The sequence below is a fragment of the Lactuca saligna genome, chromosome 4 (genome assembly GCF_052625555.1).
Source record: "Lactuca saligna cultivar CGN05327 chromosome 4, ASM5262555v1, whole genome shotgun sequence".
NCBI lineage: Eukaryota > Viridiplantae > Streptophyta > Magnoliopsida > Asterales > Asteraceae > Lactuca > Lactuca saligna.
Window position 1 is genome coordinate 102,425,606 of NC_136420.1, and position 16,813 is coordinate 102,442,418.

Consider the following 16,813-nt stretch of genomic DNA (forward strand, 5'->3'; position numbering starts at 1 on the left):
GCTTCCTATATTCTTCATATGGCAGCCACTCCTTCTTCGGTTTCCTCCAGTCCTCTTCAAACTTATCCCTATTAGAGTAGCACACTTGAGATTTTCTGTTCCCAAATTCATCCACGTTGCAGTCCTTGGTCAAGTGTGGACCATTGCATCGCTCGCACCCCACTCTTATAGCGTGTATCGACTGGTCCATTTGTGTTATCCTGCGATCCATGTTATTCAGCATGGCCATGACAGCTGCAATTTCTTCAGTTTGGGCTCCTCCACCGCCTTTTCTTCCATCCGCCTCGGGTTATGGTATTCATGGGAGTGTTTCGCGAATTCTTCAATTAGCTCCTTGACTTCCCTTGGATTTTTCCTTGTCAACGGTCCTTGAGAATCAAGGAGTTGTCTTGTCATCACATTGACCCCATCATAAAAGATTGACATCTCTTGCTGCACATTTAGGTCATGTTGCGGGCAGTTTCTGAGTAAGCCCTTGTAACGCTCCCACGCTTCGTACAGTGACTCCCCCGGCTGTTGCTCAAAGTTGGCTATTGCCTTCTTGAGTTTGGCTATCTTGGATGGCGGGCAAAACTGGTCTAGGAATTGCTCACGCATTTGAGCCCAAGTGGTGATTGTACCCGGTGGGAGTGCTTTTAACCATTCCTTAGCAGTTCCTTTGAAAGTAACGGGCAGCATCCTAAGCAGGACGGTGTTCCTGTTGACATTTGATACATTGAAGTAATCAGAAATGTCATTGACTTCATCTAGATGCTTAAAAGCATCCTCATGGTCTTTCCCGAAAAATGGGATGTCCTTAAGCGCAGTCAATATGTGTCCCTTCAGCTCGAATGTGGCATTGGCAGGTATTGCGGGTTGGACTAATCCGGGACCCACATCTTCGCGGATCCGCTTCTTGTAAGCTCCCATGGACATTTCTTCAATATTTTCCATCTCGTTCCTTGGCTCGTTCTCGGGTTTACTCGTGTGTTCTTCAAATTCTGGCTCGGTGTCGCTTTCGTACTCGGTTTGCACGGGTGAATGATCCAAATGCTCAAGATTGCTCCCGTGCTTCGTTGAGGAACTTGACTCTCCTGTCTTCTTTCCTGATTTCCTAGAGAAGGCTGACTTCAATTCTTGCAAGGGCGTCTTTTTCTTGTGAATTGCAAACTCGGGATCTTCTAGTGGTGGCACCAATGGTGTGTTTGAGCCTCTGGTCATTAACTCCTGCAACTTGCTAAACTAAAACGTAAAACTGGACTAAAATAAGAAAAACTAAAAATGAACTCTCAGATTTCACGTCGTGAGTATACTAAATCTCACGTCGTGAACTCTGTGACAAACAAAACAATAATTAAACTAAGATAAACTAGCAAAATAAATAACCAATTAAGCTTTCTGCATATTTTATTCCTAAAAAAAACGATTAATCTAATGCAACTAAATAAACTAATAATCTGCACCGTTCCCCGGCAACGGCGCCAAAAACTTGATGTGCACGAAAGTACCCACTAATTTTAATATTTATAACCTAACAAACTAAGACTAACTATGCACTTATAGGCAGTGTACCTAGTCAGATTACAGTATAGCTTAGGTAAGTCGGGTGTCGATCACAGGGAACGGTGTTACTAATTAACCTAATTACTAATAAATTAACCTAATTTATTAACAAATTTAATAAGGGGGTTTTATCTGATTTTGCAAGATCAAATGAACTTAATCAAATTAATAAAAAAAACACACTCTTGCTTAGTTGAATCCACTTCTTCCTTATGGCTAGCTAATGATTATGGGTTATTAAGTTGGGTTTTAGTTATATTAGTAATTTAGTTCTATCTTACCAATAAGTAACTAATTCATGTTAAACCATGTATGTTCACACATAATTAAACACAGAACTAATTATGAATGTGAATATGCTATGTAAGATTTGTTGTATAAACGCAATTATGGTCACAATTTACGTTCTCTAGCACAGCTAAGATTTATTTAGCCTAATTACTAACTAAGATTGGTCAATCCTAGCTCTAACAATTTAATGTTCACTAAATTATTAGGTAAACAAGTTCATGTAGTTTCATAGTCACTAAGCTACACAGAACATGCAATCTAGCAATTAGATAAGCAAATAATAACATGCTAGGTTATACAAATCAAACACAAACAACTCTTACCAACTCAAATTAATCCATAAACATATAACTATTCATAAGTTCAAAGCTTCATCTAGCTAAGCAAAAGTAGCTAGATTTAGCTGCTCATCGTAGTAATTAAACTAGCACAGCTAAACCTAATGAAAAACATGTTTATAATCAACTAAATATAAAACTTTACTTCTTTTGGTGTTGAAATCCCTCTTCCAGGACCTTTCTTCTCTTCTGAAACGTCTCCTGGAACTCCTTTTCTTATGCCAAAAGTCCCTTTATTCATAATAATAAGAGAACTTATATAACCCTCAAAAACCTGCGCCACGTCGTGGGCTCCAAGTAAAACGTATCCTTCAAGGAAATCCTTCGCGTCGCGATGTTTATCTACTGGAACACCCGTGCCACGTCGTGGGATGCACCGCCACATCGTGAATTAAGCTCTTATTATGAAATTATTATTTTCTTGTCTTCCAAGCCTCCCATGTTCCCTATTTTGTCACCTCTGGTCCCTCTCTTCGAAAATCCTTTGTATTGACTGAAAATAACAATTTAAACTCATAAATATCACTATTCTGCACATATTATCAATTTATTAATAAAAATGTACTTAAATACTACCTAAAAATAAGTATAAATATGGCAATATCAGTGACCCCATCATGGCCGCCACCTCGGCACGGAAGGTGCCCAATCTCTCATCCATCAGCTCTATAATACCCTCCTTGATCGAACCGAAGATCACAGGAGTCTGCTCCAGAATGATACGAGTAACCTCAGAAGAAAGAAACTCTCTGGTCTGCTCATCCAACTGCCCGGCCTCCGGGCCTGATCCTGATCCCCCTCCGGCACTTGAACTGCCGACTGCTGGCCTCGAACGCGAAACTACCATTCTGAAACAAACCATAGCAACATCAGAAAACTGAAATATCTCAAGGGATCACTGATACCAATACTAGTTTCCTGATCTTGTCTTGGCCTTCCTTGATTCGAGTACGGATCCTCTACTTTCAGTAGTACGGGCCCATACTACCTTCCACATGTATCCGTACTTTCCTCAAGAACTGCCTTGACTCCACCAAATCACTTCTACTACTACTGATCTCTGCTACTCTCATCCTAGGCTTGCCCTAGAGGAAATCTCTAACTCCATTCAAAACAGTCCTCCGCTGCTGAAGGCCTCCTTGTAATGCTAATTAGTCATTACCTGAACACCATCACATGTAATGAGGCTCAGATAATCCTTCGAGTAAAAGACTCGTCCCTACAATGGTTAGACTCAAACAAGAGCTGTGCAATGGGGCCAAATCCAACACTCTGAGATTATTCAACCCTGATCACATGTGATGTGACGTATTCACCTAATGGCTAACTCCCATCACTCAGAGTCCCACAAAGCACAAAGCAAGCAGCATTCGGATACAGAAAATTATTCAAGCAAATCTATTCTCATAACGAGATACTGTACTAGCATACGATGCTAAGCTCATACTATCAGGCATGACCCTAACATGCTATCCTACTATTGTCTACTCAATACTAGCATGCAAATTTCGAAAAGCTGAAACACATATAGCAGGCACATAAGACATCCTCCTAGATCCTTAGTCCTATTCTAGCATGCTGTTCTACTGAAATTAAAACTGGTAATCATAACATAACTTGTATGGGTAATTTGGGAGTACTCACTTGAGCTCGGTCGATCGCATACGCCACACCATTTTCCTTTTATAAAACTCTTCTTCTTTCTAAGTTCTTTTTCTAAAATCATTTTCAAAAAGTTTTTCTTTTGAAAATCTTTATTGTTTCCTTAGTTTGAGTTCAGACACACTCGAAAGTGTATCCGAATCCCTCAAACCAAGGCTCTGATACCAACTTGAAACATCCCAAAATACGACCCAAAAATTTTTGTTTAACAATTACTAAAAGTACCAAAATAATATCACAAAGTAAAACTCATACGTCAATATTTCAAAACAGTAACTAATAGTTATGTAGAACTGTATCAAAGCTGTATCAATCACATTTATGAAAAACTAGAAACATCTCCCAGGACAACTGAAACTATGGTGTATGCGATACCATCAAAACGAGCTCTTCCCTTTGCTTGCGGAAGTACCCGAAACCAAAACTGAAACTGTAAGCACGAAACTTAGTGAGCTCCCCCAAACTACCACATACCATACAGTACATATAAACACATACTGGGCCTTGCCCACTGCATCGGACCGAAGTCCGGAAACTGCATCGGACTGAAGTCCGGAACTAGACAGGGCCTTGCCCTCTGCATCAGACCGAAGTCCGGAACTACTGAGGCCATGCCTCCTACATCGGACCGAAGTTTGGGACTAACTGCATCAGACCGAAGTCCGGAACTAACTGCATCGGACCGAAGTCCGGAACTACTGATCATAGCATAGCATAAACATATCAAGTAGCATGAACACATAAACAACATACTGCATCGGGCTGTAACCCGGAACACATAACACATAAATCCTGTCTGAACCACGAAGGCATCAAACATAATAAAATCTGCATCGGACCGAAGTCCGGAAACTACTACTAGCTATACGGGCCGGCATTGTGGCCTTAGACCCGTTCCTACTGGCAGGAAACTCACCTCGTGATCTGGCTGCTAAGTGTATGGCTCTGGAAGCTATCTGTTGCTGCTCCGGTATCTCCCCGACTACAATTCCACAAATACACTCAATCAAAATACTAATAACTGCATTGGGGTAAAATGACTCTTTTACCCCTGGCTAAAGTAAACTCTCATGGTCAAGGTCAACTCTTCTGGTCAAGGTCAACTTACAGTTGACCTGACTCGCCGAGTTGGGCCACCAACTCGTTGAGTCCCTAATCTCATTTCTCAACCCTACTCGCTGCTACTCATCGAGTATGGCATAAACTCGACGAGTTCCCATTTGATTCTAAAACTCAGACCATCTGCATCCGACTCACCGAGTTGTATGAACAACTCGACGAGTTGTTCTTGAATCTATGAAGATTGTCTTAGACTCGCCGAGTTGTATGAACAACTCGTCGAGTCCCTCCATTACTGAGTCTTACCTCCGACTCACTGAGTCCATTCTACTACTCACTGGTCCCCACTCGGAATCACTCAAAGGGGAAGGATCGGGGACTTGCGACTCGACTCGCCGAGTCCGAAGAACGACTCGCCGAGTCACCTGCATGCAATTACTAAAAACTCGATTCTGCTCAAAACCACTGCATACAATATACAGATCTGAGTTCCTAAGGCTGGTTTACCACGTAAAGTTCCCAACTTTACATGTACAAATGCATATAAAAGGATATAAAGGCTAAAAAGGCACTTGGAAGAATAGATCTAGGGCTATCATGCAAAATGGCTCCATAAAGTTGATAGATCTACGTTTTTGGAACTAAAACATGGCTAGATCCGAAAGCTAATCCATCCAATATGATTTCTCTACTATGAACAAGCTAAAGAATGGATAAAATGGGCTAAATATGCTTATAAAGGAGAATCAATCATAAAAACAGGAGGAATCCGATTATTACCTCAATAAACTCTGAAATGGGTGCAAGAACTCGGATCTTCTTCGTCTCCTTTGGATCTAGCCTCCTTCTTCTCTTCAAAACTTCAAGATTTACACAAGAAATGCTCAAATACTCAATGGAATGGTTAGGGTTTGCTAAATAATGCTTTGAGGGTGAAGGAGACGAGTTTGGGGGCTCATAAGATGGTTTAAATAGGGTGCAAACCCAGGGATTTAGGGTTTCTACCTGGCAGGCCGACTCGCCGAGTCCCGAATATGGACTCGTCGAGTCGCCGATCTATACGCTGCTCAAGATCACGACTCTACTCGACGAGTCGGGCCATAGACTCGTCGAGTCCCTCTGCAAATTTCTAAAATAAATAATATAAAAGCAACATACCAGAGACAGGTCGTTACATCATTTCTAGTAAAAACCATCTTGTTAGAACTCAGCACTCAATGTCACATAGTATTTCACAATTTTATTCATTACAAAACACGATTTCAAAACGTGTATGTTACAAATACCTCCTCCTTTTGAGGATTTCGTCCCCGAAATTACATCGATCAAAATAAATGGGGATATTTTGCTTTTATCTCCTTCTTATTCTCCCAAGTATAGTTTGGGCCTCGATGGTGTTTCCACTTGACAAGCACCAATTCTACTTCTTTATTGTGTAGCTTAGTTGTTCTTTCATTCATGATTTCTTCAGGCTCTTCAACATATCTTAACTTATTATCCAATTTCACCTCGGATAATGGAACTGTCTCATCCTAGATGCTCAAGCATTTGCGCAGATAACTCACATGAAACACATCGTGAATATCTGCCAAATCTTCAGGCAATTCTAAGCGGTATGATTGCTTTCCAATTCTTTGAATGATTTTGAAAGGACCAACAAATCTAGGGCTCAACTTTCCTTTCTTCCCAAATCGCATAAGGCCTTTCCATGGGGATACCTTCAGCGTCACAAAATCACCCACTTGGAATTCTATAGGTCGTCTTCTCTTTTTCTATATAGGACTTCTGTCAATCCTGGGCCGCTTTCATTCTTTCTCGTACGATTTGAATCTTTTCGGTGGTGTCTTGAATCATTTCAGTGCCTCCAAGGATCTTCTGTCCTACATCACGCCAACATAACGGCGTACGGCATTTGCGACCATATAATGCTTCATATGGTGGCATTTTGATTGAAGTGTGGTAACTGTTATTATACGAAAATTCGACAAGCGGTAAGTATTTATCCCAACACATGCACGAAGCATATCTTCTAATGTTTGGATTGTTCTCTCTGTCTGACCATCTGTCTGGGGATGATAAGCGGTGCTGAGAACAACTCGAGATCCTAATTCACGTTGCATACTCGCCCAAAAGTGAGAAGTGAAGCGAGTATCGCGATCGGAAATGATCTTTAGTGGCACACCATGTCTTGCAACAATTTCATCCAAGTATACTTGTGCGTATTTATCCATTGGATCCGTTTCATGCATGGCGAGAAAATGTGCACTCTTAGTCAGGCGGTCGACGATTACCCAAATGCTATCATACTGTCTAGCAGTCTTTGGCAATTTGGAAATAAAATCCATGGACAACTCTTCCCACTTCCATACAGGAACACTAAGACTTTTTGGGGTTCCATAAGGCCTTTGGTGCTCTGTTTTAACTTGTAAGCATACTAAGCATTCATGTACATATATTCCAATGTCTCTCTTTAATTCAGGCCACCAATAATCAGCTCTTACATCATAGTACATTTTACTTGTACCAGGATGTATTGACAGCTTAGACTTATGAGCTTCATCTAAAATCTTCTGTCTTAATCCACCAATCTTTGGAATCCATAGCCGATTCTTAAATACTTTTAATCCTCGTGGATCATCAAGTAAAACATCAGCATAATGTACCATTCCTTCCTTCTTCACATTTTCTGGCTTTAAGGCCTCAACTTGCCACTTCTCTAGTTCATCAAGAATAGTGAACTTCACCGTAGTGTGAGTAATAGTATAACACATACTATTACGATAAACCTTCCTGCTAAGTGCATCTGCAACCACATTAGCCTTTCCAGGATGGTACAGGATTTCGCAGTCATAGTCTTTGATCAGCTCCATGGCTCGTTGTTGTCTCAAAACCTTCCCCTTTATCAACTCCATCCCAAGATCGACCGTCTTTGCAAACCCTAATTCATTTTGAACATTTTGAGCTTTTTGGAGTGACTGTGCTTTCTTGGTTGTGAAGAAGGATCTTCAAGGAGAAAGCTTTGCCCTCAAGACATTGGATCCAACATTTCCTCTTCGTTTTGCACCATTTGGAGGTATAAAGCTCCAAACGTGGCCTGTGTTTCTTTAGATCTTAGTTAAGGCTTGTTTTCTTCCTTTTTGTCCCAAAAGTTTAGGGCTTGATGAGTATGATGTACTCCTAATCCTTCAAGGTTTCTTTTCAAACATTTTAAGGCATCTCAAGTCATAAAGATGTAAGCTTGGACCTTGATTTGTCCCCATCCAAGAGTTAGAGTGTAGAAAAGGGTGAAATACGCTAGGTTTTTAGTGTTGGGCTTCTTGTAGCCATGCAAAGACATAAAGTTTGCAACTTTATGGCCCTAGGGGTCTTAGTAGGTTCAGATCTAAGTTTTGGTCATAGGGTATTAAGGCATTAAGACACTTTACATGTTTTTGCATAAGGGTTGCGTACGCCAGGCGTAACTCCCTGTACATCGTGCTTACTGCATCCTAGTCGCGATCCTTCCGCTTCGGTTGAGTACGTGATGCGTACCAGTTGGTACATCGAGCGTACGACCCAGTTCAACATAGGGAATTTTTAGGCCTTAATCGTTGGGCTTGTTTATTGGGTTGGACCATAAACCTTCTTATTAATAGGATACTTCTGATGATGGGCCATATTGGACCTAGGATTTTATTGGGCTTAAGAGGCTAGCTTAGCCTTGGACTTTCGGTAAGTGTTGTAGGTTTTCGTTTTGTGTTATGTCTTAATTATTAATTGGGACTTTATTTTTTAGTTAGCACAGGGTTTTCTCCAGTCTAGCAGCCCGAGCATGCGTCTGGGATTTTCAACAGTTGAGGTGAGTTTTCTCACTAGATCTATCAGTCGAAGGCACCAATATCGGCCCATTGTTTATGGTGTAGAATTTTGAATGTTATGTAATGATTGTATGGAAGACCAGAATCTGGCCCCTGACATTTGTATGAAAGACCAGGATCTGGCCCCTGGCAGTTATATGAAAGACAAGGATTCGACCCTTGACATTTATATGGAAGACCGAGATTTGGCCCTCAACACTGAACGGAAAGACTATGATTTGGATCATAACATTTATCTTTATTTCATGTGTGGTTTTTGGTACTTGGGAAATTCACTAAACGTTATGCTTACAGATTTTGTTTATGGTTTCAGGTGATTTCAGTTTCAAAAGGAAGGTCCAATATGTTAGCAAAACATCCTCACGTCACGGTTTCTGCATTTGCAATAATTTGTACTCTGATGATTTAATACTATGATTTGTATGGATTCCAAACAATTAATGAATGTTTTTGAATGATTTTTGAATAAAAAAAATTATTACTATTTTGGGACATTATAATAGGCATGCTAACTTTGATTTTCTCTTTTACAAATACATGTTTTGAAAGGTAAAATACAAGTTTTTTAAAGCATTAGTTCAAGGTTCTTTAAATAAGAAAGGGGGAATGGATATTGATCCTATGCTCTATACATGTGGAGGAGACTCACCATCTATTTTACTTATGTGATTTGGTGATGGAAGTGTGATAGTGTGTGGAACGATGGTTGGATATCGACATTCATTCTTCCACTAGTATTGGTGACATGTTTCAATGACTAGACTCTTACTATGTATCAGGGTGAAGAATGGTATATTGGATTCAGTTTTTATGATTGTGCTTTGGATGTTATGGTCATATCAAAATTCGCTTATATTTTGTTCAAAGAAATATTGTAAGTAGTGGCGGAGCTAGATGGAGCGTTGGGGGTACTACAGCACCCCCAAAAAAATTGTTTTATGTATATAAAAAAAATTATTTGTAAACATGTTCTATACTATTGTACCCCCTAACTAACAGATTATATCATGTTTTTCAATGCCCCAAATATGATAACTATAAATAATATTTATTGATAATTTTTGTACCCCATATAAAAATTTCTAGCTTCGCCACTGATCGTAAGGCATATCTATTTGATATTATAGTGACGTTCACTTTTAATTGGTTCAGCAAAAGTTAAGTATAATTAGACACCTTTGGTTATAAATCTCATTATGTAATCTCTTTTCCTTTTCATTTTTGTTAGCATCTAAGTTGTAACTAGCTTTTTTAGTAAACTTTGATGCCTTTAAAAAATGACTTTTTAAACAAATATCTTGCTAAATATAGTTAAAGATTAAATCACTTGTAACATTATTGGATGGAATTGTAAATTCAATTGCCAGTGAGTGTTTCTAGACAGTGGCGGATGCAGAACATTTTAGTAGGGGTGATACTAAAAAAAAAATTCGAAAAAATCTAAATTAGTAGTGGCACCCGTATTTTAAGCCGGTGCACTAAATAGAAAAACATTAAAAAAAATTACACTACGTGCCCGAATCAGAGCAGTGGCCCGGGACTCACTGGGCTCCACTAGGGTCCGCCATTGTTTCTAGAGCTTGAAAAATATGAAAATGGTTTAAATTTTTTCTTAAGTTTAAATATATGGGGTTGATGGGTTACGAAATTCACAATCTTATAACAAAATTGCAGGCGAGGTCTATGATTTCGTTGGCTATATATTTTGGATCGTATTCTTGATTTTTAGTTATTTTATTATTAGGGAGAATTTTATATATACCTTTATTAAGCGTCAAAATATCATATTCATTCAACTTAATATCTAAATATCATATTTTTCCTCATTAATCTTATAAAATATCATATTTGCCCACATATATATTTTTTAATATTTTAAAATCTCTTTTTTATATATTAAAAACATTAAAATTGAAAAAATAAAAACCAAATAGACCATATTACCCCTAACTTCTAAATCGTAGGACTTTATCTTCTGGACCTATTGTTTACTTCTCGCGGCTTAATGTAAATTGCTAATTGCTTTTTTATTTTAAATTTTTGCTTTTTAAAAAATAGAAATGGAGATTAAACTATGAGTTTCTTTTACTGTATGATTTTGTATTTCTTCAAAAGTGAAAAAAAAAAAAAAATTTAAATAGCTATCCAAAAAAAAAAAAGTTAAATAGCTATCCCGATTGTTATCAATTGCAATTTTTGTTATATGTGGTTGTGTGTGTGGCAATGGATAAAAAAATTGAGTGTTTTTCTCTAAATTAAAAGCTACTTATTATAATTGGTTGATTCACACTTATGGCGCCTACCCAAACTTTCTCTCCACGCCCACCTTAAAGTCGTTGACAAATTCACCCCTTATCCATAAAACTACGATTTTAATAAAATTCCCTATTATATAATTGTTACAGGCATTATTTTATATATAATGCTGAACTATAATTTAAAATTGATAACTCAACTTTTTTCATCTTTCTTATAAATATATTTAACCAAATATCGTACCATGTTAATCTAAGTACACCAATTTCTATATCTAAAGGTGCATTATGTTGCATTTAGTTGATAAAGGGCAACATTTCCATATTATACATATCTCCTTTTATCTTTATATATAGAAAATTAGAAAGTAACATAGTTTTTAGACTTTAAGATTAAAAAAAAAAAGCTCTAAAAAAATTAAGTTGCTTTTAGTTTTTAATAAAACATAAAACTTCAAATCTATAAACTATTTCAAATAGCATTTTTATAATTTAAAAAAAAAAAAAAAAAAAAAAACCTCTTTTATCGTTTTGCAAATTGACTTAATTACCATTTTTTAAATCAATGATATGTGTTGGATAAGTCATTTTTATGTAATTTTATATGTTTTGGAAGCTTACAATTATTTTTGTCGAATACTCATATACAAATAAAAGTTTCAGCTTTCAACTTTCAACTACCAGTTATTATCAATTAGTTTTGTCGAACACGCTCATAATAAACCACTTATTTTAATAGTTGTCTCCAACCAAAACGATATACTAAATGAGATACTTTCATCCTATCTTTACAAAAGCTTAAGGATGGTTAGTCATTCTTTTTCTTTTACTTTCTAGCAATTCTTCTCTTTCACGTCAGCTACTGATTAAAAGTTATGTAATGTAAGTGAACCAAAGATCATCGAGATACATGTAGTCTTGAATGAGTCAAAAGCCTCGATAACGGGGACACCAAGAATGGTGTTCTCGGCACCGTAATGGTATCACATCGAAAAAGAACTTCAGTCCAATTCATATTTATAACACACCGCTTACTCTTATGTATAACTATCCTCGAAGCGTATGTCCACAAGGTTATTGTTATAATTTGATGATAAGTCGGTTGCAATTTTCTTTCTTATTAAAATTTTAATTTGTAAAGATATTTTTAATGAATTCATAAGAGGTACAAATTTAATATGATGGTGATGTATTTGTATACATGAAAAATATGACTTTTGTTTTCCTTAGTGTATTAGTTTTCCAAGATTTCTTTGGAAGAAAGAAAGAAATTCTACCTCTTCACACCGTTCTTTATATACCCGACCCAAAATTCATTCCAATTTCATAACCTCATAGCGATCGAAATCGCTTCTCTCTTCGCGGCTCACGGCTACGCGTTTCGATCAATTTCCTATCATCCAATCTAACTGGGTTTTCTTTCTTATCGTTAATAATCAATCGGAGCTATTTTATCTTCGTTTTCGCAAAGCGTTGTTTCTGTTTCTTTCAAGGGTTGTTATCACTTCAGTCTCTCACATGGCTTCTTCGTCAATCGTGATCAAGGTTTGTTCTTAACGCTTCGTTATCGTTTAAACTGTATAACCTTATGTCTTAATATCTATGTTCGTTCAATCCGAGCCAGATTTTAGTATTGTGTTCTCTTGTGTATCGTTTAATTTTTTTGGAAATTTTTTCTTTGTTTTGTTTTTAAAGATAAATTTTTTATCTGAATTGAACGCTATCGGGTGCTGTTTTGGAGCTAGGGTTAGGGTTTTTGTTTCACCGTTTGTGATGACGACGATTGGTGCTGTTTTTCTGAAACCTTATATCGCCCTGTTTCTAATTGTGTTTGATATCGAGTTATTATTTATTTATATCGTCATATACAGTGTATTGAAGGGTGAAGGTAGTAACTCATCAGGTTGAAACCCTTAAGTACGAAAACACTCGTTATCTATTTGTTAATGTAAATTCAAAGAAAACCACGTATTTCATGCAAGTTTCATGCATCTTATCTGCAGTTTGGTTAATCTTAGCTTAAATATCTGGATATATTTGTGATTTTTTTGCAGGTTAAGTTCGGTAAAACTCTCAGGCGCTTCAGTGCATCCATCAATGACAATAATCTTGCTCTTGACACTGTTGCTTTGAGGGAAAAGATACGTAGCCTCTTCAACTTCAATCCCGATGTTGATTTTACTCTCACATACGTTGATGAAGATGGAGATGCAGTCACTCTTGCTGATGATGATGATCTTCGTGATGTTGTTGGACAGTCTCTGAACCCTTTAAGGATCACTGTCAAGCTCGAAAATGGCAGCCATGGTGGATCATCTGGGACCCAAACCCCAACCCCAACACCAACAACAACAACATTCCCCCTGAGCGCATCACAACCCCAGATCCCTTTTGGACCAATTCCAAATGTGTTGTCTGAATTTCTTAAATCTATGCCTGAACCCCTGCGTGATCAAATTACAAAACTGCCCCTCGAATTGGCATCCAAAGCAACACCCTCTACCCCTATAATATCTGAACTTGTGGAAAAGATGACACATGCATACCTGAATCAAATTTCTGCTTCCATGGCTACACCACCAAGGGCCCACACCTCTACTGGTGATTCATCAACTGTGAAGAATAATAAACCTGAAGCTGAAAGTTCAAACTCAAAGAACAAAGAGAAGGTTGAAAAGACGTCTGAAGGTGTGAAGTTTAAAGATGTTGTTCAACCACCAAAACCCATGGATCTTAATGCTCCTTACTTCGACTATGAAGCTTTTCCATCAGCTGTTGAAGGGTATAATGGGAATTCATCAACTGAGAAAAACAAAGACACTACCAATGGTGTGGAGAACAAGAACGATTCTGGATGGGCTCAAGGGATGTTGAATGCAACTAATCAATGCCCATTTTCAGGTATGCCATTACCTAATGAGTCATATCATCATTATCCATCTCGTGGACATGGTCATCATCATCATTGGAAAAGATATGGCCATGGAAATGGCTTAGGAAGTCTGGTATTCCATAGAGGTGTTCGTTGTGATGGCTGTGGAGTCCACCCGATAACCGGGCCCCGTTTCAAATCCAAAGTGTAAGTTGTTAAATTCGTTTCAAATCATGAATCTTTGTTGCTAAATTCAAATCCATCTTTTATTTTTTCCTAACATTTTTTAACCTTTTACAGGAAGGAAGATTATGATTTATGCAGTGATTGTTTTGCTGGAATGGGAAATGTTTCTGATTACATAAGAATGGATCGTCCAGCTAATCCTGTTAGGCATCATATGCCTTTCAGAGGTTACCATGATCCTGTAAGTAGCTTTTTTTTTTTTTTTTTTTTTTAATTATTATATTTAGTTTTCATATGGTGATATTGTGTGTATGTTTTGGGTTTTGGTAGTCTGTGCGAATTCCAACTCCTGGTTTGCCTCATGCTTTGAGGGCTCCTGGAAGTAAGTTGCCAAGGGCAAAGCTTGATAGCAGATTCATTCTTGATGTGAATGTTCTTGATGGAACAACCATGGCTCCTTTCACTAATTTTACTAAAATCTGGAGGATGAGGAACAATGGGACTGTTATTTGGCCATGTGGCTCACAGCTTCAATGGATTGGAGGTGATAGGTTGAGCAATTCAGTCTCTGTTGACATTGAGGTTTGTAGCTATACTGTTACTACCTTCTTCTTTCTTTTAAATTAAATCTCTTAGTTACTGTTTGGTATGATGGAATCACAGAATGAATGGAATGGTTTATTCTATTCTATTCCATTCCGTTCTTTCAAACCAGCCTAACCATGATATTGATAATGGAATGTAATGACTGATTCCATTCCTGTGTTTGATTCTCTCAGATTCCAAGTGATGGGTTGGGTGTGGAGCAGGAGCTTGACATTGCAGTTGACTTTAATGCCCCTGAGCTTCCAGGTCGATACATTTCATACTGGCGAATGGCATCGCCATCTGGACAGAAGTTTGGGCAGCGTGTTTGGGTCTTAATCCAGGTGGATTCCTCCATGAAAGACATGGGTGAACCCCAAATCAATCTCAACCTGCCACCTGTCAATATGAACAACCCCCCTGTGGGCCCTATCCCCGAGCCTGAGGTTATGAATGGAAACAATTTGATCAAGGTCATTGAATCTACACAAGATACACCTCCTGCTAATAATCAGGACATGGATTTTCCAATCAATGACACCTTGATTATCACTAGTAATGGCATGGCTGCTACTACACCTACTGTTTCATCTCCAGTGGGGCCCACTGCTACCTCTACTGTTTTCCGGTCTGCTGAGGTGGAAAATGCTTTGGGTATCGTTTCTACAGAGCCACCTGCTTATCCTACTGTGGACTTCTCTGAAGTGCCGCCTGTGATTACTGGTGCCACCTCGCCTCCGGCGGTGGTGGCGGAGGACCCATCTGGATCTGCTAAGGAGGGAAGTGAGGATCATCTTCTTCAGGAGGAGAGTCTGCTGGTGGAGCTGGAAGCTATGGGGTTTAAACAGTTGGATTTGAACAAGGAGGTGTTGAGGATGAATAATTATGATCTTGAGAAATCGGTTGATGATCTTTGTGGTGTTTCAGAGTGGGATCCGATGCTTGAGGAGTTGCAGGAAATGGTGAGTGTTTTTTTAGGGTTTAATTAAATGTTTGATTGATGATTGTGGGATATTAAATATGTTGTGTTGTTTATTTTAGGGTTTTGTTGATGAGGAAGCGAACAGGAGGCTTTTGAAGAAGAACAATGGAAGCATCAAGCGTGTGGTGATGGATCTCATCAATGGAGAGAGAGCTTGATTGAAGAAGTCGCTTTTTTAAGTGATGATTATCTAAATAAATTGAAGTGGATCAAGACTTGGTTTTTATTTATGTGTGTGTTATGTGTGTGTTGTGTGAATAATGAAGGATGTTTATGTGTGGGTTTATTATTATGTATGGGGTGGATGGTTTCTTGGTTTATGGAACTTTGTGATGTGTGCTCTCATTATATGACGTTGTTTGTAATATAAGATGGGTTTTTGTTTGTGTATTTGTTTGCTTTGATTGTTTTTGAAGTATTTTGTTATTTTGTTCATTAAATATTTGATAAGTATGTTATATGAATAGTGTTTACATTGTAAAGCACCTTTGGCCTTGGGTGCATGAATTTGGGCAACATTTAATTTGAGTTGTTGTCAACTCTGAACACATGCCGTACAACATCATCTTTGATATCAAACCAAACCGGATCGGATAAAATCCGTTCCATGTGGACCTCTTCTAAAATTCCAAATATCAAATATTTACTTACACTTTGTTCATTGAAACGAATTGTGATGGTTTCTTTGCAAATTATAAATTTAACACCCCATTTCCGAGTTCAACGAAAAAAAAAAAGAAATTGTTAGAAATGAGAGGAAAGTAAAAGAAATTAGTGTTTTTGAGTTTCATTAAACGAATGAAGTGAAAGGGAATGGAATGATCACTTTCCTTTTGATTTTGATGAATTTGGAGAGAAAGAACAAAATATTCTAAATTTCATTTTACTTCTCGGGAACATGAAAGACAAATTTATTTTCCTTTTATTTCTCTTCTTTTCTCTTCTACTTACTTTTTTTTTTTTTTTTTCTAAAACTCAGGAACCAGGCATAAGTTTCTATTCATCGTGATTCGGTGTGCAATATTGATTTTTATTTTGTATTACCGTTGGATTAAGTTTCACAAGATTATTAATTATGTATGAAAATAACGTAACTTACTTAACTCCATCCATTTTTTTATATAATAACACTAATGTACTTTTTGTTAGTTTATGGGGTATCATAAAATTTGATTTGGGATAAT

General features: G+C 37.7%; 1 protein-coding gene and 1 non-coding gene across 2 annotated transcripts; both read left to right on the forward strand.

The window, feature by feature from the left end:
* The first annotated feature begins 442 nt into the window (after positions 1–442).
* LOC145044436 (small nucleolar RNA R71) lies at positions 443–549 on the forward strand. Its single transcript, XR_013681388.1, has one exon. It is a non-coding gene; the product is annotated as a small nucleolar RNA R71 (small nucleolar RNA).
* An 11,695-nt stretch (positions 550–12,244) lies between these two features.
* On the forward strand, positions 12,245–16,019 carry NBR1 (ubiquitin-associated (UBA)/TS-N domain-containing protein / octicosapeptide/Phox/Bemp1 (PB1) domain-containing protein). Its single transcript, XM_078990953.1, has 6 exons — positions 12,245–12,549; positions 13,059–14,083; positions 14,177–14,303; positions 14,393–14,644; positions 14,842–15,609; positions 15,689–16,019. The coding sequence occupies exons 1-6, from the start codon at positions 12,523–12,525 to the stop codon at positions 15,785–15,787; spliced, it is 2,298 nt and encodes a 765-aa protein (XP_078847079.1). The 5' UTR covers positions 12,245–12,522; the 3' UTR covers positions 15,788–16,019.
* The last annotated feature ends 794 nt before the right edge of the window (positions 16,020–16,813 follow it).